Below are 26,134 nucleotides of genomic sequence, written 5' to 3'. Positions count from 1 at the left end.
ATATTGTACTGTATTATATTAGTGTATTATATTTTTGTTTTTTTATATATATATTTTTTTATATTTAGTTTTTATAAAGCAGTTTTATATTTGTATACATTATACACTATATTGCCAAAAGTATTCGCTCACCTGCCTTGACTGGCATATGAACTTAAGTGATATCCCATTCCTAATCCATAGGGTTAAATATGACGTCGGTCCACCCTTTGCAGCTATAACAGCTTCAACTCTTCTGGGAAGGCTGTCCACAAGGTTTAGGAGTGTGTTTATGGGAATTTTTGACCATTCTTCCAGTAGCGCATTTGTGAGGTCACACACTGATGTTGGACGAGAAGGCCTGGCTCTCAGTCTCCGCTCTAATTCATCCCAAAGGTGTTCTATCGGGTTGAGGTCAGGACTCTGTGCAGGCCAGTCAAGTTCATCCACACCAGACTCTGTCATCCATGTCTTTATGGACCTTGCTTTGTGCACTGGTGCACAGTCATGTTGGAAGAGGAAGGGGCCAGCTCCAAACTGTTCCCACAAAGTTGGGAGCATGGAATTGTCCAAAATGTCTTGGTATGCTGAAGCATTCAGAGTTCCTTTCACTGGAACTAAGGGGCCAAGCCCAGCTCCTGAAAAACAACCCCACACCATAATCCCCCCTCCACCAAACTTTACACTTGGCACAATGCAGTCAGACAAGTACCGTTCTCCTGGCAACCGCCAAACCCAGACTCGTCCATCAGATTGCCAGATGGAGAAGCGCGATTCGTCACTCCAGAGAACGCGTCTCCACTGCTCTAGAGTCCAGTGGCGGCGTGCTTTACACCACTGCATCCGACGCTTTGCATTGCACTTGGTGATGTATGGCTTGGATGCAGCTGCTCGGCCATGGAAACCCATTCCATGAAGCTCTCTGCACACTGTTCTTGAGCTAATCTGAAGGCCACATGAAGTTTGGAGGTCTGTAGCGATTGACTCTGCAGAAAGTTGGCGACCTCTTCGCACTATGCGCCTCAGCATCCGCTGACCCCGCTCCGTCAGTTTACGTGGCCTACCACTTCGTGGCTGAGTTGCTGTCGTTCCCAAACACTTCCACGTTCTTATAATACAGCTGACAGTTGACTGTGGAATATTTAGGAGCGAGGAAATTTCACGACTGGATTTTATTGCACAGGTGGCATCCTATCACAGTTCCACGCTGGAATTCACTGAGCTCCTGAGAGTGACCCATTCTTTCACAAATGTTTGTAAAAACAGTCTGCATGCCTAGGTGCTTGATTTTATACACCTGTGGCCATGGAAGTGATTGGAACACCTGATTCTGATTATTTGCATGGGTGAGCGAATACTTTTGGCAATATAGTGTATATTATATTACTATTTTTTGTTATTATTTTTATTATTTTCATATTATTTTATTTTTCTTATTTTTCATATTTATAATATTTACTGCTATTGATACTACATATATATATTTATATTATATATATATATATATATATATATATATATATATATATATATATATATATATATATATATATAGTAGTATAAATGTAGTATCAGTAAATATTATAAATTAAATTAAATGGTAGAAGTCACAAACGAAAATAACTTTAAAGACAAGTGTCAGATATGCATATGCAAATATGTGTATATATATATATATATATATATATATATATATATATATATATATATATATATATATATATATATATTTGCATATGCATATCTGACACTTGACTTTCAAGTTATTTTCGTTTGTGACTTCTACACTTTAATTTTCCCTACTTTTCCCTATATATTCTTAACTATATCCCCTATTTTTCATGTCTACACTTTAATTTTCCCTACTTTTCCCTATATATTCTTAACTATATCCCCTATTTTTCATGTCTACACTTTAATTTTTACTCTTTCTTTTTATGTAAGACAGTCGTAAAAAGCATTTCACTACATGTCGTACTGTGTATGATTTCGTATGTGACCAATAAAATCTGAATTTGAATTTGAAATATTCTTCATTGTCGACAGATTTTCCAAGGCTGCAGGTTCATTTCCTTCCCCAAACTACCCACTGTTAAGAAAACAGCTGACTTGGTCTGTGACCATCTACAACTATGTAAACAAGTCTTTGGTATACATCAGTATGTGGTGAATGATCATGGACCTCGGTTCTCATGATTTTGGGGAGCCTTCTGCAGACTGTTAGGTACCACTATGATTCTATCCTCTGGTTATCACCCTGAATCCATCAGCCAAACGGAGAGGTTGATTCAGGGCCTGGAGACCACCCTGAGGTTTATGGCTGCCACGAATCCATCTTCCTGGTCTTCCTTACTTATGTGGGCTGCATACACCCACATCACTCTGCACTCATCTGCCCTGGGTATGTCCCTCTTCAAGTGAAAGTTCAGATATATACCCCCACAATTCCCTTAGCAAGAGGTGAGGTGGGGGTACTCTCTGACCAACAGTTTGTCTGACATGGCTGCTCATTAGGAAGTTCCACCTCCGCCAGCCTGATCATCATGGGAAGAATGTCAGAAGCTGTTTCCAGGGCAGGCAGGAAGGGGATCCTGTTAGGGTTCTGTCTTTTTTCTTTTCTTGTTATCATTTCCTAATCCACCAAATGTCCCCATTCTTTCTTTTTTCCTATGTTAATTGTTTCAACCAGTTTGTCTATGTGTATGTAAGCTCCCCAGTGTCTCAGTTTCTTTGCTCTGTTTTTTAGTTCCTTCTCTGTTTCTTAAGTTTTTAGAAGATTTTTGTCATATTTTTACTGTTTAATGGACATTTGATTTTGTTAGACTTGAACTTAACATTCCCTTTTGTCTTTTCCTCACTCTGTCTGAGTTGTCTCTGCACTTGGGTGTCCTGTTGCACATATTGAAAAGCTTAAACTTTCACACTGATGACCTGGCCTTGAGTCCTGGTCCTGACAGGAATATCCCAATTGTGGAATATCCTGAAGAAACATGTGTGAGCAATATGCTGCATGAGCATGTGGATCTAATACACTAATGAGTCCCAAAGCAGAGCATTTAAGAAACAGATTATTGCAAGGCCAAATATTTTCTTGCAACATCAATATTTTGTTGTGATTTCATCTTGAATATATGTGTACTGAACTCAGAGGTGTCTAGCACAAAAATGATAAGGTGTAACGTGTCCAGAGACATTATTCACTCAGAAATATATCTAACCAAAAGAGCTTTAAAGAGCTGGCTGCCAAAGATAGCAGAAATTTTGCCCACACTGGTCTTTAGAGACTGTTTCTCTGGGCTGGTCAGATTAGGCTGCTACTGCATCAACAGCCCAATGGCTCTCTCAGCATCTGCAAATAAAGGGAAAGAAACTTGTCTTGAGGCTAGGAAGACTAAGAAGCAAAGACCACAGTCAATGCCAAATCATTGAATATGAAATGTTTTTCAAAATTAGACAATACCTCAAAATAGCAAACGATCTTAACATTTCTGAGAACAAAATAATGATCTTCTATGAAACGTGAAGCCTCAACTGACCAGCAAGTTTATCTCAATCTACCAAGACCAGACAAGGGAATGGATGATCTCTTGTTAGTGTAGTTTTCCAGTAAGGCAGTTTGTTCCTGGAAACTTATGTCCAACAAGATTGAAAGTCTTTGCTTTTGGCAGTCAAATGCTTTGCTGTTGGATTTTGAAGGCTACAGATGCAAGAAAACATTCAGGGCCAAGCCATACAATGGACACAAATGGACAGTTTGCATAATGCTTGGACAGGTTGCACAATGCTCTATTCTTATCTAGCTAGCTCCCACTAACAGCTGGATTTAGTATAACTCAGATCATCATTTTTTGGGGGAAGTGTATAAACATGAAGCCATAGTATTTTAAGTTGCTGCTGGCTGAAGAAATGTTTAATGAGCCACAGGGTTATGGAAAGCAACAAGAGAGTGGGCAATGATAATAACGAGATGAACTGTGGGGATGACCATTATATTGTTCTAAGAAAGATAAGTCCTCCTAAACCCCAGAATAACATCCACTGCCTTTGCCAAAGAGGGGAGAGGAACACATCCAGATTCAGAAGAGAAGAAGGCAAGAGGGGAAAAAAGCTTTGTGAAGTGCCATAAATGCACCATGTGTTTCCATACGTTTCCAGTCAGAAGAACTCCCTTGTGTACCATTCATAAATGAATGTCCAGTAGTGTAAAAAATGTTATACACAGCTCTTTATAATCTCTATAAATATTTATAATGGCAGTAAAAAGGTTGCATAGTGTGATCATGACACAACTTCTCTCAGTTCATTAACTTGAGGTAGCAGCGAGTACATATTCTCAGTGAGAATATTTTGCCTGTTTAAACAAAAATTTTTACTAATTGATCCCTTATTATAGCTATTATCGATATTATAGATTTTAATTTTAAAAAATTACTAAACACAGGCAAGATGAGGGAGAGAAGCTGTACAGACAGGATTGCTCCCTTCTGATTCATATTTAAAGCTCAATAAGTTTTTTTTTTATGGCTAAGCATATTGAATTGGTAGTTTTTACATTAAAAATCTACATATATAAGATAAGGTAATACTATAAGGTAAAAAAAATCTTTCAAAAGCTTCAACAACATAATCTTTTTGCTAGTGCCCTAAACAAATTTAGAAGGTCAGACCAGTCCAGCATCATCATATTATGTATTGAGGACATTAGAGGCAGGTCATTAAAGCTTCACAGCCTTTCCCAGCAGGTGGTGATGTAGCTCGGCTAGAGCCGGGCTATACCATAGCACATGAAAGAGCATTGCAGCCATAGAGTTCCCGGTTCCCCAGTTTGATCCTGAGGTTTGCATGTGCTCTACATATCCATACTGGGTTCCTCCAGGTTTTCTATTTTTTTTGTCCTAACTTTCCCAAAACATATTGGTATGTGGATTGGTGCTCTGTGATGGCCTGGTGGTGTCCTATGCTGGATGTATTTCTGGCATATCTCTAGCAAAGGTGGATTGTAACGCTCTACATTTACTTTATACATTAACTTGAGTAACTTTACCTTTTTCTTGAGTAAATTATTTGGGGAAAAATGTACTTTTAAGTGTAGTTTTAACTGGCCTTACTCATACTCTTAACCAAGTTCATTTTTAATCACAGAAATGTACTTTTACGTCAATTTTTTTTTGTTCACCCATCACTGTTAAATAGTAATGAATATAATATGTAGTTTTCTGGAAGATAATGGTCGAAGAAAGTCAAGAAGGGAGCATGTCAACGGATACAAGGCACCCTTGCCCTCATATTCAATTTATTTTCTCACTCCAAGGAGTGAAAAACCGTTACATAAAGCGATGCTCTGTGCACCTAAACAAGCTGACATCTCAGTGTACAGGAATTCCAGGTCTAACTTAAGAAATTATGTTGCAGTGTCACGATAATGCCTATTTCAGGGTAATTTTACTTACTGTAATATAAAATCACACACACTGACTTCCTTTTCTTCTTTTTAAACATATTTTTATGTAATTGGTCATTCAGATGTTTTCTGGTATATGCTCTCATGCTAGATATGTAACAAATTTGTCAGACAATATAAAATTTAAAGGTATCTTCCAAACATCTGCACAATTTACATTCATTTTCCACTAAAATACACAAACTAAGAAGCATTATGACCTTTGTGTCACAAGAAGAACCCTGTTGAGATGAAACATAATTGTATGTTTATATGGCTTTATATGCTATAAACAGAACAGGCTTTCGAGAAGAGGCATGGCTTAGCGATCGCTATGTTGTCTGAGATTTTCCTTTCATTTGAATCAGATACAACTCACTACTTGAATAGTCTTCTCACTGGATGCTTTATTACTCTTACTAAAGTACCTTTGAATATTATTACTGTTGTGAATATTTTTAAAAGTAGATTTATTGTACTTTTAATTAAGTACATTTCTTGGCTATACTCTACCTACCAGTGTCCCTGCTGTTGTATAGTCCATTGCATCAGTGCCATATTTTAAAATAGATGTCCAATTCCTTGTTAATATAATCTAAAGTATGGTTGTTCAATTTTATTCGCAAAGGATTTCTAGAGAGATCAAGTTTTCTGAACATGTTTTTGCACTTAGCTTGATTTCTTTTTTACACTGTTTTTTTTTTTTTTTTATAAACCGTTTAGCTGGTAAAACTCTGGAATTGTGTATATAAATATATGAAATATTTGTATTAAATTGATAAAATTATGGAATTATAAGCAGCTACAATATAATATGGCTATTCATATATATTATTCCATTATCTCAAAATTTATTGTGTGATGGATGTGTGGGAAATGCAGGTGTATGGGTTAGATAGTGACATTAAATAAACAATGGATATATCGACTGTAATCAGTACTTGCATGAAGATAACAGATAACACATCATTCCTTTCCAAAACAAAACCCAGGTGGTACAACAGGAAAATCTACACCCGATCGGGAGATCTCGTTCCTGAATATGCCAAGGCCACCTGTGTACGGGAGTTAGGGAAGCAATAGTGTTCATGCTGCCTCACTGGGAAAAACGGCATACACTCTCTCCCCTGTCACTCACAGTGACAGTAGCAAATTGTGGGTGTCTGAGCTCATGTATGTTTAAGTGGGTCACACTGCAGCATGAGCAGGTTAAAAAGACATATTTAAGTGGCTTCATGTGTCTTGAATTAAGTATATGGTAGCTTTTGCCCTCGCAGGTTGGTATCTGCCATGTTATTGGGCAGATGGGTAAGAATTTGCATGGGGAAGTGGGATCAACATTTCTTGCTAAGTAATCAAACAATGATAAATGAAGCATTTTGTTCAACTTCACATCACACAGTTATTTAAAGAAATGACTTTATTGCATTCTAGCTAAGAAAACACATAAATCATGATGAACTGACCATATAAAAAGTCCACTTATCAGTTTTTATAAAGTTTTTAAGACAACTGAAAGTATTTTAAAGTTACATCTCCAAGCTGATTTGTATGTGTATTACTGTGTACATTTATTGGGTGAGAGGTGCAATGGTCTAAATCCAGGGCATTAAATACAATACATGGTAGTATATAATATATATAGTATATATATATATATATATATATATATATATATATATATATATATATATATATATATATATATATATATATATATATATATATATATATATATATATATATATATATATATATATAATACAGTATATAATATATAGTATATAGTATATATATAATATAGTATAAAATACGTCTTCTCATGTAAACATTAGAGATCAAAATAAAAGTGGTTTACAAGTTCTGTTTCAGTAAACAATGTTTCAAAAATGTTTATCACAATATGTAATCAATATACAAAATGTAATAAAAATGATATTATTTCTCATATTATTCTGAGATGCAAGTCTGTGATGTTGTAACCCATTACAGAAGCTTAAAAAGTTCAGATGTTTTTCACAAAACCTTTCCCAAATGTTCTCTCTCAACTATTATGCAGCAATTATGTTTCTATGCACAGATCAAAAGCTGTTAAGTGGTCCTTCTCCTGAACACGGTCATTGTTTAATTGAGCAATTCATTTTAAAAAAATAAGCACGCAGAAACACCTAAAGTCAGTTAGTGTGATGGACAGCAATCCCAAAGATATATTATACATTTAATGCTGTTCTTGGTTACATTTTTAGAAGTTTTGGATTCGGATAACACGTTTAGGACTAGTAAAAATACAAAAACAATTAAATCCACCTTAAGTCACTTAAATTCTTTAACCCAGTGGTATCTGAAATGCACTACAAATCAGATTCATTTGCAAAAATATACCCAACAAAACATACTCAGACATAATTATATCAGTGGAAACATTTAAACATACAATTTAGCAGTTTAGACTGGACTTTAAAACAAAACATAAGCAGGCTCAGAGGTTTGAAATCATGAGGCATCTCATTAAACCAGTTCTAAAACATTGTATGGACTACTGTATTGTACGGTACACTCTCATAGTAAAAACTCATATCACAGTTACATCATCCTAGAATTTAGGTAAAATACTTTTGGCATGTGCAGAGAAAAAATGGTATGCATATAATTTCCATTAGTACACACACACACACACACACACACAGTGTGTATATATAAACACATTTACGGCATGAGTCAGACATCAGCAATTGAGGGTTAAGGGCCTTGCTCAAGGGCCCAGGAGTGGCAGCTTGGTGGTTCTGGGACTCTAACACCTTAACTACTGAGCTACCACTTCTTGGGTATATTTCACAAGGCAGAGCTTGACTATTCAGCTCTGCCACAGTTCTAACAGTTGACATATGCCTGGAGCTAATTTCTGCATTGTGTAACTGCATCGTGGTTTCTTTAATTTCTTTCTTTCTTTTCTTTATTTACATACTTGTTAATTACCTACCATGCCATATCACAGAAATCACAATTTGTATTCATTCTGATGTTTGATATGAACATTAACTGAATCTCCTGACCTGCCTCTACATGATTTTATGAACTCTGCAGCGGTCACATAGTTGTCTCAAAGGATAACTACACAAATAAACAGGTGTACAGGTGTTCCTATTAAAGTGAAAGAATCATGACTTATTCTGAATTAAGCAAAACAATGTTTTAAGTGAAATAATTTCTTTTGTAATCATTTTTACATGGGCCACGTATTAGTGACATTAGACTCTATTATTTAAACCACTCTTTTTTTTTTTTTTATAATGGTACCGTATTAATTCTTTCTTCAGTGAACTGCTCAGAGGTTAAGAAGAGGGACAGTTCTTTCTGATTCCAGGACAAATATCTGGTTCCTTGCTTTCCTGCACACACAGAAGTAAACATAGTATTCATTTACATTTCTGGCATTTGGCAGATGCCCTTATCCAGAGCAACTTACAATTTATCTCATTTAATACAACTGAGCAATTGAGGGTTAAGGACCTTGCTCAGTGGCCCAGCAGTGGCAGCTTAGTGGACCTGGGATTTAAACTAGTTCAACACCTTTACCACTAAGCTACCACATCCCCATTATTCCTGTGTGCATCGTTAAGAGTTTTCTCACTGAACACACTGAATGAAAAAAGTAACAATTGTCACTGACATTTACACATTTAGGATTTGTTGGTTCGGTTAATGGGTAGCAAAAATAGCTATGAAAAAATAATAATAATTAGGCAAATAAATGAGAGGTTTTTACAAAACAATTGTAGAATTATGTAGAAGACATTTAGACTCATCTTACCCTTGCACAAAAAACAGGGTTAAAATCACCAGCAATGACACCACCTCAGTAGAGATCCAGATAATGTTGTACACATAAGGAGCCTGAGGAGTTTCATATTCACACACACAAAAATGCATAACTTTTTGAACTTCACCATAACACTAATGAAACTTTGAAGTAAATTTGAGATGAGAACAGAAAGTAGAAGAGGCAAAGTGGAAGTTACCAGATGCCAGTCAGGCTGAGACATGTCTTTGAAGGGATGGCACATGTTGGTGGTCACTGAACTGGCCCCAGCACACCACAGTAATGAGAAAAGCCAGCGTTGGTTTACCACCCACATGTTGACCGTCATGTTTCTTTTCAATAAGCTAAAATATAAGCACATTTATTACACCTCTTCACCAAATCAAAATTTTATTGCTTATTTATACCTCAAAGCTTTCTTGTGTGCAAGGTTAATACTAGATCTTTCCACACATGTGCAAAATAGATTTTTGGCAGAAAGGACCGTCAAAGCATCACAATACTATAAAAAACAAAGGCATTAAATAACTTGCTTAAGAATCTCTCACATATCTCTCATGGAATTTCCTCATGGTGTTGAACTACAGCTTTACTCGAGCCAACATTCTGGGATCTTGTATCATCATGCCTATGCTTGCCATAAATTGTGTGCAAATACCTTTATTACACACCTAAACCCTTCAGTTCTTAGTGCATTGTATTTCACATTAAGAAACTGCCCATCTTCGAGTTTCATTATAGATTCATTGCTGTAGACCTGCCGGAAACCTGAAGCATTTTTCGTAAAGTTCTCAAGACGTCTACAATTTGAAGGGAGCCACCATATCTGAAAGACAGATTACAGAGTCACAGAGTCAGTTCTTCATTAAAAAAAGAAAAAAAAAGCCACAAAGCAGGATTTTGAAGTACCAATAAAAAAACGCTTGGCCACTACACCTGTGTATTATATTTAATGACACAATAATTAGCTGATCCTGAAAATCTAAAGTTAAAACCAGGAATGTGAACTGAGTCGGTCAGAAAGCCAAGAATGAATGTCATGCAGTTCTTCATTTCAGCTTACCAAATTTCGCGAGATGCCAGAATCCAATATGGTCTTAAGCGTGATGCTGCAGTCATCTTTGTCTTCATTCTTTAAGTCAAAGATAAGAGAGGTGTTGTGCTCTTTTGCAAATTGTAGGAGTTGTTCAAGGGATGGTATTTTTTGTTCACGAGCAAGCGCCTTGTCTTTCTCCGAAAGGGAAGACACTGACCAAAATGGGTTTGTCTGTATGAGCAACAGAACATTTGCATTCTCATTATTAATAAATAAATAAATAAATAAATAAATAAATAAATAAATAAATATTCTCACACAAGAGTGGAACAAACCATGAAGAAATTCCCTATTTTACCTTGATAAACCATTCACCAGCATTTAACTGCTGTAGTTCCTTCCATGTGAAGTCACTGCTGCTGCTGTACGTTCGATTTGGGAACACAACATCGACATTAGTTGTCCTCTGCAGAAACTTTTCACCGTGGTCATGCATTAGAAAAGGAACCTTGTCCTTGCTGATGAGAGATAAACATTCACATTAGAAAGCGGAGTCAAGACAAACTATACAAAGTAGAAATGTGTCACTCGGATTCAATGTACCTGAGCTGCACATCGGTCTCAAAGGCTGCCACATCGCACTCCAAACTTTTACTGAATGACATGATAGTGTTTTCTGGAGCCAGCTGAACACAGTAAGGATTTTTAAATGACAGTTTTACAATATATATACTATCATTTAATCATCTTATTCCCCAAATATATTTATCTTTGGTCTTTGTTGACATTACATTTTCAGTAATGCAAACAAATCCTTCTGATTTGAAGAACATTCCCACATTAGACAACAAGCTCAAAATAACGACTTTGTTTTAACAGCGTACAATCTGGGAATGATGCCAAAGGTGAAATAACACGATTCACCCATAATATGCTTTAGACTGACATTTGTTTTTAAAAAAAAAAAAAAAGTTGACACACTAGAATAACTTACATGAAACCATAGAACAGAAGCACTATTTCCTAACAGCCTGTCAGGTATACACAAGTGTAACATGATACAGACTACTGTTACCTGTAGAAAAAAATCCAACACCACATTAATCATAATTTTTCAGAAAAGATGTGCTTACCACAGGTGCACCACGATGGCCCACAAGTCTGGGTTTTGGGGGAAGTGTGTCAATAAGACATGGACTACAAATCAAGAGAGGACTGAGGAAAATGATGACCAACACTGCCATGAATACCCCAATTATGGAGACCTTAGAAACTGTGCCAACACAAAGACAACCAATATGCAGAGTCTGAATAAATATTTGTATTGGAAAGGATGACAAAAAATATTAAAACAATATTAAAAACACAACAACCACAAATCCCAGAGAATGCCTATTGTGACAGGATTCACTACATTGTCAGTGTTGTATCATCAACCAGCCTGACTGTCAAGATTCAAGAAAAAAATACTAATCTGTACAATGTGGAGATATAACATGCATGTAAAATGGATCCTTGCTAACTGCAATCTACCAAAAGCCACTAGAAAGCTGACGTATGTAAAATAAGTGAAATATTGAGGAAATGCTCACCTGAACTCTGAGCTCTGTAGTAACTCTGGAACACGACCCAGCTAATGATGGTCAAAGCCCCAACAGCACCCAAATGCAGAAAAGGAGCTGTGGCCTGTACACAATTCAAAATACAATACAATATAAAATAAATGCTATAAAGAAAATGCGTGCAAAAATAATGCATTTTCAAAATACAATAGTCTCGGGTACATTTTATGTGAATTGTACTTAGCTCGTCAAGAAAAGTGATCTGAAAAGTGGTCTATTTATCCATTTTGCACCTGCAGTGATAAGTAGATAGTGAACCATTCTTCTTTCCAATGGAGGCTCATTCCACTTATGCCAAGCACAACTATAACCAGTCCGAACATGAACAAAACCTACACAGTAAGAAGAGACATTATTAACCAGACCCATTAAGCCTATAACTGAGATATTACTGATAAGAATATAATCATCATTTCCTTCTGTAGAATCGAGAACAGAACATTAACTAAAAAGTCTTCCGGCTTACATTTAATGCACTGTAAAAGCTCTAAGATATTTATACCTTATGCAGCCAATGTAATGCCAAAGGTTCTTTTATGGAAATATGGACCAGTGAAAACACCTGTAACAAGAAAGACTTTATTACAACAAATAACAGGCACTTACAAAAAAAGTATAATTATTACAAATCTATTCTCCATTCTCACCAGGAACAGGAGGCAATAAGAAGCTGATATGGCAGACAGGATAACAACGATCATGTACCAGTTCACCCAAACACTGAGGGTGCTAAAGGCCTTCCTGTTTAAATGATAAGTCATGGACAAATAATTAGCTACCTACATCAATGGGAAAGATAAATATGACACTTGTATGAGCTACTTTGTGTAGTGTGTCTTCACCAGTTGACATCATCGTGGTCATTGTAAGCAGCAAAGCAGATATACATCCAGCCTAGGCTCAGAATGGTCACCAGTAAGAGAAAACTGAACCAGCAGCATACATGCTGTAAAGAAGGATGAGAGCGAGAACAATGATGGTACAAGTTTCTACATGAACTACAAGTTTCTACATCCAACTTACAGTCATTCCAACTTTTACTTGTAATCATAATACCGGCCAAACAGGTCAACGCTTATTCCTTACACAAACAAACACAATGTCAATGTTTCATCTCAGTGTTTGGTTTGTAAGAGTTCGCTTGAATTGGTAAAATCTTATGGATCAATGAAAAAATATTACAGTCTTGGCTTTTGCAGTCCTCCAGTGTTCTGGTTAAATGAATCCAAAAGAATGTATTTGAAGCATAATTTCAAAGAATAAAATAAAACCTCCCAAGCAGTTAAGCTCTAGGGGTCAAATACTTGTCCAAAATGTTTTAAACCACAAATAATAATTCTAATGCTGCCTTTTTTGAAGTACACAAAAAGAAAAAAAGTGCTAAGCCTTGGTTTAAATGTGGCATTCAAAAAATACTTCATCTTTATTGTGTAGATGTCTCAAATGAGGTTGGATGGCTCGTGGAACCATGCCCTCGTTTCATCATGTTGAGTTTCGCTCAATAATGAATGATGGATTGATGAGACACAACATGCTGGATGTGATAAACTAATTGCAGCTCTTAACAGCTTTTAACCAAAGCAGTCCATTGCACAGAAGGTTTTAGAAACTCCTGAATACATTCCTAATTAGACTTGATATGCAAAAAAATCCCTATGCTTCAGTAATCAGGCATCCAATTAACACACTTTTCATCAGGACCAAATCATCTGTCCAAGAGCACTGCGGTGAGTTAAAAGGAAAACGGAATTACACTGTAAGTGCTCATTAAGGAAGTATTCAAAGATATTACAAAAGGATAACATTAGACAAAATGATCAGTGCTTACTTTTTGTTTGCTTTCTCTAGAACGCTTCCAGGAGCAACTGTAAATCCCCCTGAGGCAAGTTCTAAAGATGCCGTCTCTTGACCACATTGTGCTTTCTTCACAAATTCATGCACAGAATGAAAAGCAAATACAGGCTTCCTTGTTATTTTGGCGCCGAGTTTGTGCGTGTAATGCTTCGTTAAGCAAGTTACATGTCAGACCTGCGTGGGAAAAAAGGCAATACATATGAACAAATTAACTGGAACACACCTCCCAACTGATTTGGTTGCTGTCAGCAGCTGCGTATATTTATGGGTGACTCAGCCAACAAATAAATACAGCCATGAATCAAAAGCTGAACAGACAAGCAGCAGATATGTTGAACATATTATGGACAAATAAGCAACAAATAAAAAAAAAATGCAAGTTTTCTAAAATAGGCCAGGTAAAGATAAAAATAGTAATGTTATGTATTTAACAGAGATTTGCATGCCTTAATTCCATATCCAGACAAGGATATGTTCATGTTCCTACTGTGTAGTTCATGTGTCTTACTGAGTTTATATTATATGGTTTACATTACTGGTGTGTATTTCATAGCCAGAAAGCAGCCAGAAGAATCTGGACTTTGGAGTATACACAGCACACCAGCAATTATGGCTAAGTTTTATTTAGAGAGGGTAGGCTATAGAACAATTCAGCAATTCTATACAACATAGTGCAAAATTTACAGCTACTGGCAAGACTCCTTTTAACCAACTACACCTGGCCTCCTCGAACCAAGGTGGAGTAATTAACTTGTCAGAATGGTATTTCCCCCATTATCTAAAGCTTTAACCACAGACTGAATGAGAATACACTGTCAAAAGGTCCGTTTTCATGAGTTAATCCTCTCACCTCACGACTGCTGAGTCGACTGATTTAATAAATAAATTAAAAAAAAATTAATAAAGCACAGTAAGAAGAACACAGTAAGAAGTTTTGAGGAAAAACAAAATCAGTATTAATCTGGCCTGAGTGGAGAAAAACTGGATACAAAGACCTCAGCACTAAGGCAATTAAAATGAATGTGATCATTTTATAACCGTCTATATTTTCTATATGCTTCTGGTTGATATATGAGCAGTCTAAATACCAAAACTGGAGACATGCAAAGACAGCTCTTAGATCATATGACCAGACATGTTCCACGTAAGGGTGTGATTTACTGCAGAGAGTGAATACTGTGATGAAATAAATCATTTGAAAATCATTCATATAAATAGCTTGGCATAATCCTAGTCCTAACACTTTGGTATACTGGTGCCATCAAAGAAAATATTACCAGTTATGACATGTTGAAATGTGTTACAAGAGTTTTAAAACATTAATGCATATCTCAGGTGAAAATGACAGTAGCAGCATTTTAAAAACCTTTTCAGAAACAACTGTTAGCTATGGGTTTTTTATGCTATAACTTTCACGTTTCTACGCACTCAGCTTTATAGAACATAGGGGCTCTGGGTGCAAAATTATTCTTTTTAATTCCAGCATCCCAAAACAAAAACAAATGGTATACACTTTGGTCAACATGATAGAAAAAATGTAATTATTTAAAAATGATCATTGACACAGAATCTCAAATTCATAGCAGCCAGTTATAATTTCAATTTCAGAAGTTTCACACAAACATCTATATGCCGCATCAAAGAACTATACACCTTAAAGTCAAATGCACTGTTTGACTTTAAGGTGTATACTTCTTTGATGGAGATTTGACTCCTTGCTTTTAGACGTCCAGATAAGCACCTACAATGGCATGGTGATAACATTCCTTTTAATGTTTCAACATTTGCGATTAGCTCAGGGCTACAAATAAGACATATCAATTTGAAGTATCTATGTTTTGCTTTTGCTATAGCACTTCTTATTCATACTACAGATTATGCATAAACATCTGTGTAGTAAAAAACATTAGATATTTTGATATTCTATTTCATTTTCTGTCATATTTAAACATTCTAGCTTCATTTGCTGACATTTTATAATAAGCCATGTCTCCCTTTCCTGGTCTGCTAGTTTACAACATCTGGACATTTGAATATCAGAGCCCAATCTGTCTTTTCTGGACCAGAGGCTATTTTCCTGGACAGTTAGAAGACAGGTAGAAGACAGAAGAAGGCCACTGAGACAAGGTTACTGCAATTAGGTCACATTTGTGGTTTGCAACATTTTATCTTGAAGAAGAACAACCTGTCACTTCTGCATGAGGAAATGTCACGCACCCAGCAAAAATCACTGCACTTTACCGTTTGAATGAACAATTAGGGAATGTACAGTTTATAAGTATCATTATTGCACAATCAGAATTCATGCTTTTCCTGCTTGAGAAGTTTTTCTATGCAGGCAGTTACAAGATCTGTCACCTATGGAAAGTTAGTAAACATGAAACTTAGTAGTTTCATTGTAGAATGTGAAACTTTTCCATAGATATGACAGATCTGATCTAATTGTACTAACCTTGTCACTGCGGTCAATTCTAAGCAGTCAAAAACCTGCAACCATTACGTACACTCTCCCCTGAATCTAGAATTCATCCTAGGTGCATGCGTAAGTAATCAGACCAGTTTTAGAAAACACGGCATGTCTAAGTTTCTCCACTACTGAAATGACCTGAAACACCTGCAATACAGACTAACGAAATAACTGAAATAATATGAAATAACTCTGAGTACAATCTCATCACACACACCAAAGTTTCTCTACTGCCTTAGTAACATGGTTGTCCAGTTACAAAATCTATGTAGAGTTCCTTATAAATCATTCACTATAGTTCCTTATAAAACATTCACTAGCTTGAATATCCTTTTTTGTGTGTTTTTTTGCACTGGTACTTCTTAATTGCACCACAGACTATGCATAGACAAGATATCCTTGTATTAAAAGAGCGTTGAATAAAAATGTTTTCCGTTTTCTAACTTTGCTGACATTTTTTAACAAGCTTTGTCGTCCCTTTCTTGATGAGCTAAATAAATATCTACAGGTAGGTTTTTCATTAATTATCAGTTACTGTGTTTTTCTGTCCCTCCCAGATTTTGCCATCACAGAAATTAATACAAAATCTATTTGAAGGAGCTTGAAATTTTTGCAAATTCCCCGAGATTTTCCACAGATTTGGGCTAAGATGTTTTGTGTAACATCACAATGCACAGCCAGCCAGCACCCTCTTTGATTTATGTGCATCAAACCTGAATATAGCAATTACATTAATTACACATGTGAAGCCAGCTAACTGACACTTTTTGAACACCTGATGCTGCGTCACAGTGCAGCACAAAACACGTGAAGCAAAGGGGATAATGTTAATGTAACAATTACAGGAAATAGACAAGATGTCATCTGTCTCACCCAGACAGAACATCTCATTTTAAAATTGTGGCTCCTGGTCACGGATGTAGAATAATCCAGATTCATACTTGTGATTGTCTTGAACATAGAGTGAATGCTTGTCTCTTGCTCTTTACAGGGTGCCCTTTTCTGCTGACTTTTCACTTCACCAATTAGACCGCAAAAGGAAACAATAAAAAAATTAATATTAGAGAAAACATTAAGTTAATAATTACCTACAGACAGATTTTTTGTCATACAATGATCAGTTCTGCTATTGTATTGTTTAAAGGCTTGGTTAAATCAACAAAATACTTTTGCTGGAACCACATCCAGACTGCATTCAGCTAGATTACAACATCTGGACATTTAAATATAAGAGTCTAGTATGTCTTTCCTGGAACAGAATCTATTTTCCTAAACAGTGTAGCAGAAGTCATAAGAAGATCACTGAGACAGGTTTACAGCAGCGAGCTCACCTTTATGGTTTGCATACTTTTCAGAGCATTTGATCTTGAGGGAGAACAGTGTGTCAGTTCTGCATGAGGAAATGTCATGCACCAGAAAAATCAATGCACTTTACCGTTGACTGAACAATTAAGGTACAGTTTAACTGCAATTGCACAACCAAAGAATCGAAACCCATGTAGCATTCCTTATAAATAAAAAATTATTATTATTATTATAAATTTTTCACTAACTTAACTAATAAGTAAATATCATTTCTATGTCATTTTTTTACACTGGCATTTCTTACTTGCATCCCAGGCTATGCACAGGCAAGATATCAAGATAAGCAGTAAACAATACTTTAGACAAGGTACACTATATTGCCAGAGGCTTTGGGACAATTGAATTCAGGTGTTTTTCAGGAGTTGGGCTTGGCCTCTTAGTTCCAGTGAAAGGAACTCTTAATGTTTCAGCATACCAAGACATTTTGGACAATTTCATGTTCTCAACTTTGTGGGAACAGTTTGGGGATGACCCCTTCCTCTTCCAACATGATTGTACACCAGTGCACAAAGCAAGGTCCATAAAGACATGGATGAGCGAGTTTGGTGTGGAGGAACTTGACTGGCCTGCACAGAGTCCTGATCTCAACCCAACAGAACACCTTTGGGATGAATTAGAGCGGAGACTGGGAGCCAGGTGTTCACTTATAGAGGAATGGTCAAAAACTCCCATACCCTAAACCTTGTGGAAAGCCTGCCAGAAGAGTTGAAGCTGACATTTTTAGGTTGTCCAGTTGATCAATTACAAAATGTATGTAGAGTTCCTTATAAATCAATCATTCATTAGCTTCATAATACTTTCTAAGCTTTAATATCATCAATGTAAATAAGATGAATTTGGTTTTAAACTCTAGTTACATTATACATGCATGAAAATATATGCATAAAAAATTACAAATGGCAGTAACTAGGGATCTGACAAATAGCGTTATTTTTTTGATGTGTGCACATTACAAACACTTCTGGAAGTGTTTCGTGCTGCATTTTATTATCACTGCGTTTGCTTTTTAAAGACTAGGACTGGAATAAACTTAAATGGAAACTGAAGCCAGTTTTTAGACTGCTTAAACAAGTTGACTCGGACTGGACTCTCATCCAGCATACAGATTATTTCTTCCTTTTTTTTTTTACTAAAGATGAATGAATGAATAAAATAAAAGTTGACTGGGTCAGGCAGAACTGATGTGTAGTTTTGGAGTGCACTGCTCCACTTGCTCCGTATCAAGTGTTTAAACTAAACGCGAACAGGTTTATCCTTAAATTCTACTTCCCCATGGAAATGGTTTTGAACAAACGCGACTGACAAAACCGACAGACAACCGCACAATATCAGTTCACTTTCAGACTGTGCAACCCCAAAGATGCTTTTTGGGTTAGATCCGATTTAAGCAACAGAAAAAAAAAATCTGTGGTCAATAAAATTCGTTAACTCGTTAACAGCGTAAACAAACCGGAATCTCTTACCTTAGCATTGCAACTTGAAGGATCTTAACTTCGCTAACATGCCTTAACACTCCAGCGCACATCACACTCCTGCACATGGGCCTCTTTACACACACACAACAAAGACACATACATACACACACACATACACACAAGCATGCACATGCACACACACACGCGCGCACACACACACACAAAACAAAGACACCGCGCGCGCACCCCTTATTCGCTGCAGAACTGCGTCGGGAGCTGAATACTAATAATAAGTGATTTAAACTCCTCGGGGGAGGGAGGGCAACTTGAAGGAGTCCAAGTGTCAAAGAAAAACTAGAAAACTGATTTAAACCTACCTTAATGAATTTGTGAATCCTGAAAGTTCATTAACAGTCGCTTCTATGACGAATGATAAAATAGAAATAGTTGCCAAACAAGTCTGAAAACGTGGGGCACTTAAAAGCATGTAAAGCGGACTTTCAGGAAACGAATTAAACAATAACGTATTAAAACCTTAAAGATTTCTGCATGCTCTCAATTCCCTTACATCCATAATGCATTTGTCATAATACAAAAAATGGAATATATAAAATGTATATATAAAAATGTAAAGCAATCTGGGGGGAAATCTGGGCTTGAAAAAAGAATTAATTATTTGCAAAGTTACAAAGAAAATACAAGTCATGTAATTTAATAGTGTAATTTAATAGTTTTAAAGTGAAAGTGTAGGCTATAGAATTGCACACACACACACACACACAGAGAGAGAGTCATTTCAACTTTCTTTGTATTTGCAGTTGAACTCAATCCTGGATCTGTTGATTGGATATTATGTATAGTGCAAAAATATCTAGCACACCTTTTCCATCTTCAGAATAAGAATCCAGAGTCTACCCCTGGAACATTACAGGGCACAATGTTCACAAGGACAGATTTTCCACCTGCTGACTATTTCTGGGAGTTAGGACGAAACCCTAGAACCTGGAGGAAATCCAGAGAGACATAGGGAGAACATGAGAAACTCCATACTCACAGGATTGACCCAGGGAAGCTAAGCTACTTGCTGTGCCACTGTACCTGCCTCAGAATTTTCAATAGCATCTAAATACCATAGAGCTATGTTTTAGAACAAATGGCAATACTAAAGACATGCAGATTGTAGCATACATTAGAAAAAAAGGGTTAATTTTTTCACTGAAAAATGTCTGTGGGATTCAGGGATTCTACACAGGACATTTGAGAATTCCTCTTTAATGCTTTATTTTTCTAGATTTCCCCCCAAAATAGTATGTTCTCTGCCGCAGTCATGAGGATCCACTTCCCTGTACATCAGTAGGTTTTCCTGGTGCAGCACACCTCTGTCAGCTAAGTGTTTTTTTATTAAGTTTGCAGTAAGGAATGTGTTTAGTGGTGGATATCTAGGGTTGGACCCCTACAGAAAGCTAAGAGACAATTACGATAGATAGATAGATAGATAGATAGATAGATAGATAGATAGATAGATAGATAGATAGATAGATAGATAGATAGATAGATAGATAGATAGATAGATAGATACTTTATTCATCCCAAGTGGAAATTTACAACTTCCAGCAGTATCCACAAGCATAGGTAATAAGGTAATAATAAAAAATAAAAAAAAATAAAATATAATAAAATAAAATATAACAAATATAACATATTTTATAATACTAAATACTAGAAATGTAAAGGTATAAGAGATAATAAGGTAATGTGCAAAAAGTAGAATTTTAAGTTATGCATGTTGAGTCCTGTGCAAATCTGAGTGTGTTGAAGAGTCCTGTGCAAACCGGAGTGTACGGTGCATAGTGTACAGTTTGTAGTACAGTCCAGGACAGAGATTAATGTCAGCATTGACCCCGCCAGAGTGGAGTTAAAGAGTCACATGGCATGGGGAGGAACGACCTCAGTGGAGGTCAGTGGAGCAGGGCAGTGAAAGCAACCTGTCACTGAAGCTGCTCCTCTGTCTGGATATTATGGTGTGCAGTGGATGCAGCAGATTGTCCATGATTGATAGGAGCCTGTTCAGCGCCCATCTCTGTGCCACTGATATCAGGCTGTCCAGTTCTGAGCCCACAGTCAAGCCCGCCTTCCTCACCAGCTTGTCCAGATTTGAGGTGTCCTTCTTCTTGATGCTGCCTCCCCAGCACACTGCCGCATAGAAGAGGGCACTCGCCACAACAGTCTGATAGAACATCCTCAGCAGCTTTTTGCAGATGTTAAAGGATGCCAGCCTTCTAAGGAAGTACAGCCAGCTCTGTCCTCTCCTGCACAGAGCATCCGTGTTGGAAGTCCAGTCCATTCTATCATCCTGCTGTACTCCAAGGTATTTATAAGCCTTAACAAACTCCACACAGTCACCGTTGATAGTCACAGGCTCCGGTTGCGGCCTGGGCCTCCTGAAATCCACCACCATCTCCCTGGTCTTTGTGGTGTTGAGGTGCAGATGATTAAAGTCACACCATGCAACAAAGTCCTATATCAGACCCTGAGTTATATTGAAAGTCCGACATGTACAGGGTGAACAGGACCGGAGAGAGCACAGTCCCTTGTGGCGCTCCCGTATTGCTGACCACAGTGTCAGACCTGCAATCCCCCAGTCGCATGTACTGAGGTCTGCCTGTCAGGTAGTCCGTGATCCACACCACCAGGTTTGCTCACTCCCAACTCTTAATTTATCTCTGAGGAGCAGCGGCTGGATGGTGTTGAATGCACTGGTCCAAAAATGTAATTCTCACAGCCCCGCTGCCACTGTCCAGGTAAGAGAGGGCTCTGTGTAGCATGTAGGTAATGGCATCCTCCACTCCCACCTTCTCCTGGTATGCAAATTGCAGAGAATGGAGGGCATGCCAGACCTGTGCCCTAATGTGGTGTAGCAGGGGGATGATGCAGGATGTTTTCCACTGCCAAGGTACCCTCTCCTGCTCCAGGCTCAGGTTAAAGATGCGCTGTAGAGGGTCTCCCAGCTCCAATGCGCAGACCTTCAGTAGTCATGGAGATACTCCATCTGGGCCAGCCGCTTTGCTGGGACAAAGCCTCCTCAGCTCTCCGCACACCTGGGCTGCTGTGATTGTGGGTGAAGCGACATTCTCCTCCTCTGTGCTACAGTTGGTTCCAGGGGGTACCAAAGCAGAAGCATGGGTGGGGGTGCAATGTACTGAGGTGTGAATGAGGTGGGGTCATCAAACTTGTTGAAGAAATTGTTCAGCTAGTTCGTTATTCCCACACCTCCTTAAATGGTGTCACCCGGCTTCAAGCCGCATCTGGTGATTTTCTTCATCGTATAGTAAAATGTTACTCTTAGTGATCTTCTGGTCTAGAAGTGCAAAAAATAGTGCTAGTCCAAATTTTATGTGCCTGATCCTGTTAATCAATAATTAATAATAACCTTAATAATAATGGTAAGTGAGCTAGAAAAAGCAGTTCACCTCACCAGTAAGTCATTGCAGAATGTGTCACGTGCTCCTCCAGGCTGTGTGAATACACCAAGATGTCATCTATGTAAACATCCCATTTAATCATGTTACATAATAGTTCACTGTTTAACAACTGGAACACAGCAAGGGGTAGGGGTCTGGCCATATGGCATCACCATGTTTAAGTGTGCCCTGTGTGCAGAGAAGGTAGTATTCCTTCTTGACCTGCTCCCAGACATATATGAGATGAGATATGTGCACACTCCTCAGGCCAAGTTTAGCATAAACTCAAGTTTAGCTTGAGATCGCATCCTGTTTCCACAATGAAAAATCCCCTGCTGCAGATGACAGAGTCTAAACGAGTCCTTACCTGAGTACTTCTTGTACGTACTTTCCTAGCAAGAGTCCCTGTGATAGGAAATGATGAACGTGTAAATGTAGAAGAATGTCCCCTGGCAGCAGGTTTATCACACAATGCCAGGGTCTGTGTGAGGAGAGTGGAAATGTCTTTGGCATGCTAAAGACCTCTATCTGACAGTGTCATAGGTATTTAATACTGTAGCAAAGTTAACTAAGAGAAAAAACCCTGTTGAAAAGTGCACACCATGTATATGCAGCAGCAATGTCTTCCTGAATTATTTCAGTGGAAAAATTGATAAGGCAGAAAATGCAGACTATTAATTAAAAACTATCAATTATATAAAAAATATCAATCAGGACTTACTCACCTTCAAGACTGATTTAATTTTAATTTAATTCCCTAATTTCTGATTCAAAACTATCAATCTGCTTACTAGATAGCAGTTATCAAAACTCTAATTTAAAAATCGACCTCAATCCTTTCAGCTGTCCAACTACAGGCCAATATCAAACCTCCCCTTTATCTCCAAGATCAAGGTTGTAGCACAGCAGTTATGTACATACATTCATAGGAATAACATTTATGAAATGTATCAGTCAGGATTTTGGCCTCATCATGGCACAGAGACAGCACTGGTTAAAGTGGTAAATGACCTGTTACAGTCCTCTGAACAGGGTTGTGTCTCCTTTCTGGTGTTACTTGATCGTAGTGCAGCTTTTGACACCATTGACTATTTTACTTGATAGGCTAGAAAATGTTGTTGATGATAAGGGGACAGCCCTCTACTGGCTCAGGTCTTATTTGACAGATCGTTATCAGTTCGTGGAGACTTCTCTAAGCATACCGAGGTTATGTTCGGTGTTCCACAAGGTTCTGTTCTAACAACAAACATACCTCTATAGCACCACCAATATTAAAACTGCTTACATGCTGTTTTGCACAAGCTGTCCAACAAGATGTACAACATTCACTCAGTTGCTGTTTATATACACCATATTTCAATACTGCCACCAACTGCTGCTATTACAGAAGTGTATAGATTTGTACGAAAACCCTCTTTGTTTACAACCTTCTTATTTTTGCACAATGTAATGTATAATGTACAGAATGTACACTGGTCTGTGCTATTTTGTGTATCTGTCCTGTAGTGTTTTATATCGTCTTTTGTCTTGCACTGTTTTCATTAGGCTGCACATGATACACTTTATGTGGCTAGGACAGCTTACTTTCAGTCCTAGCTCTGTGTTGTTTTATGTAGCACCCGGGTCCTGGAAAAACGTTGTTTCATTTCACTACGTACTGTGTCAGCTATATATTTATTTCTAAAGTAAATGTTATGTGCAATAACATTAACACGTGTTCCAAGCTCACTGACCCAGACAGAAAACTAAACATAACCTTAAATGACCTAAAAACATTATGTTTTTATAATCAAACAGTTTGAGAAAATAATATCTTAAACAAACGTACAAGAAAAGTGTAACTATAAAAAAATAAAAATATAAAAATTATTCGCCATGCCGACATAATGAAGAGGAGGGAAGAGGAGGAGCTAAGACAGGAAATTAACCAGGAAGGGGAAGACACACACATACATGTGAACATTTTGTGTAATTCTAAATTGAATACATTCAGGCTTTACAACAGTACAAATGCTACCCCTTGGTTTCCACTGATATGCTGATGACACACAGCTGTATGTTTTAGATCAGAAACAGATGAGAGACACCAGCTTATTATGATTGAAGAATGTGTAAAGGACATTAGACAGTGGATGCTCACTAACTTCCTCCGACTTAACTCTGACAAGACAGAAGTGCTCAAACTAAGACCACATGCAGCCAGAAGTAAGCTTTCTGATTACAGAGTAAATCTGTTTGATCCTTTCATGTGCAGCAATAAAAGACCTTGTAATTCTTGTCTCTGGTCTATCATTTGAAGCTCATGTAGATAATATCACTAGGATAGCCTTCTTTCACCTCAGAAATATTTCTAAGATAACAAACGTTATATCACTACACGATGCAGAAAAATGAGTTCATGCTTTTGTTACCTTTAGGTAGAATTGTTGTTATGCCTTACTGTCTGGATGTTCCAGTTATACCATAAACAAGCTACAGTTAGTCCAGAATGCTGCAGCTAGAGTCCTACAGTCCAGTCTCCAAGTCCAGGCTGAAAACACATTTGTTCAATCAAGTTTTCTGTGTATTGATTTAAGTGGAAGGTTCATGGGCATAGAGTGTTTGGTGTTTTTTTTTGCATGTCCACTGAGCTTACAAGAGCAGAGCAAACACAGACTTCTTCATTAGAAACAAACCCAAACAAATCTATTAGCTCTCTGGGGGTTTGTCCAGGTGGATCTCGGTTAGGTAGCTCTACCTCCATGTGGTTCTTGTGTTATCTCAGTTAGGATTACACATATTTCATAATCTTAACCTGCAGTGTTTTTAGTCAGGGTAATTCTGTTCAGAATTATTGGTACATGAATAGTATATGGAATAACTGAAAGGAGTTGATTGTTATTTTTGCCAAAACTGTAGCGAGAGTGTTATCCCCATTTTGTTGGGAGCTCCTGCACACATTAAAATAAATGAACAAGTCTGAGCCTTGTCCTCTGGTTCACTCGGAATAAGCACCTCTGAATTTTTGCGTCTCAGTGAGTCTCTTTCATTATAAGATGACCCTAAAATCCCAGTCCATTGGGTCGTGATATCCTGGCTAAACTGAATTCTTGTCTTTTCTTTGAATATTCTTCTGTTCTTCTATGAGATATGTTCTTTTGAGACCGGTAATAATCTAGACATTCCCACTGACCTTTTGGAAGTACCTCACAAGTTGTACCTGTACAGGTACCCCCTAATACGGCAAACCTTTTTTCGTCTATATCTGTATATTGTAAACAATATCCTTTAACCCCAGAGAAAAAGGATGGTGTCAAACTGTGATTAATTCTTTTTTGGAGCAGGATGTGCTCATACCTACATGTCAACCATGCGACACCCCTGTTAATCCTGTGAAGAAGCCTTATGATAAAGGTTGGTGTCTCACACAAGACTTATGGCAAATTAACAATCCGGGAATACTCATTAGTCCAATTGTACAAGTTGTATCTTCAATATTGTCCACCATAGCGCATGATCATGAATATTTTACTGTTGTTGATCTCTGCAGTGCCTTTTTCAATAGTGAGCAGATGCAGCCTATTTTTGCTGTCACATGCAAACAACATCAATACACCTGGACACACCTACCTCAAGGTTTCATTGACTCATACCTGACCGTTCACACCAGGATAAGGTGTTAAGACAATGATGGCT

General features: G+C 37.4%; 1 protein-coding gene across 2 annotated transcripts; it reads right to left on the bottom strand.

Annotated features, from left to right (window-relative positions):
* Positions 1 to 7,212: 7,212 nt before the first annotated feature.
* On the bottom strand, positions 7,213 to 19,457 carry gdpd2 (glycerophosphodiester phosphodiesterase domain containing 2). 2 transcript variants are annotated; one of them, XM_058397964.1, is made up of 15 exons: positions 19,376 to 19,457; positions 13,726 to 13,925; positions 12,740 to 12,843; positions 12,545 to 12,638; positions 12,400 to 12,459; positions 12,131 to 12,229; positions 11,868 to 11,961; positions 11,409 to 11,548; positions 10,879 to 10,961; positions 10,634 to 10,793; positions 10,303 to 10,506; positions 9,911 to 10,065; positions 9,439 to 9,583; positions 9,231 to 9,313; positions 7,213 to 8,808 (listed from the first exon to the last, which is right to left on the bottom strand). In XM_058397964.1, exons 2-15 carry the CDS (start codon positions 13,810 to 13,812, stop codon positions 8,745 to 8,747), a joined length of 1,572 nt encoding a protein of 523 aa, XP_058253947.1. In that variant the 5' UTR covers positions 13,813 to 13,925; positions 19,376 to 19,457; the 3' UTR covers positions 7,213 to 8,744. The 2 variants fall into 2 exon arrangements, with proteins under 2 accessions (XP_058253947.1, XP_058253946.1); XM_058397963.1 differs by lacking the exon at positions 19,376 to 19,457 and adding an exon at positions 19,047 to 19,245.
* Between the last annotated feature and the right edge of the window lie 6,677 nt (positions 19,458 to 26,134).

Source organism: Hemibagrus wyckioides, linkage group LG08, assembly GCF_019097595.1.
Source record: "Hemibagrus wyckioides isolate EC202008001 linkage group LG08, SWU_Hwy_1.0, whole genome shotgun sequence".
In the NCBI taxonomy this organism is placed as follows: Eukaryota; Metazoa; Chordata; class Actinopteri; order Siluriformes; family Bagridae; genus Hemibagrus; species Hemibagrus wyckioides.
The sequence above is the reverse complement of the archived record's forward strand: the minus strand, read 5'-3'. Positions and strand labels throughout refer to the sequence as shown.

Coding starts and splice junctions, on each gene's coding strand:
- gdpd2 (XM_058397964.1), bottom strand. CDS start 13,812: ATGTGGTCAAGAGACGGCATCTTTAGAACTTGCCTCAGGGGGATTTAC. Junction 10,507..10,633: donor CTGGTGAATGGTTTATCAAG/GTAAAATAGGGA, acceptor TTGCTCATACAG/ACAAACCCATTTTGGTCAGT. Junction 9,314..9,438: donor CTCAGCCTGACTGGCATCTG/GTAACTTCCACT, acceptor GAAACTCCTCAG/GCTCCTTATGTGTACAACAT.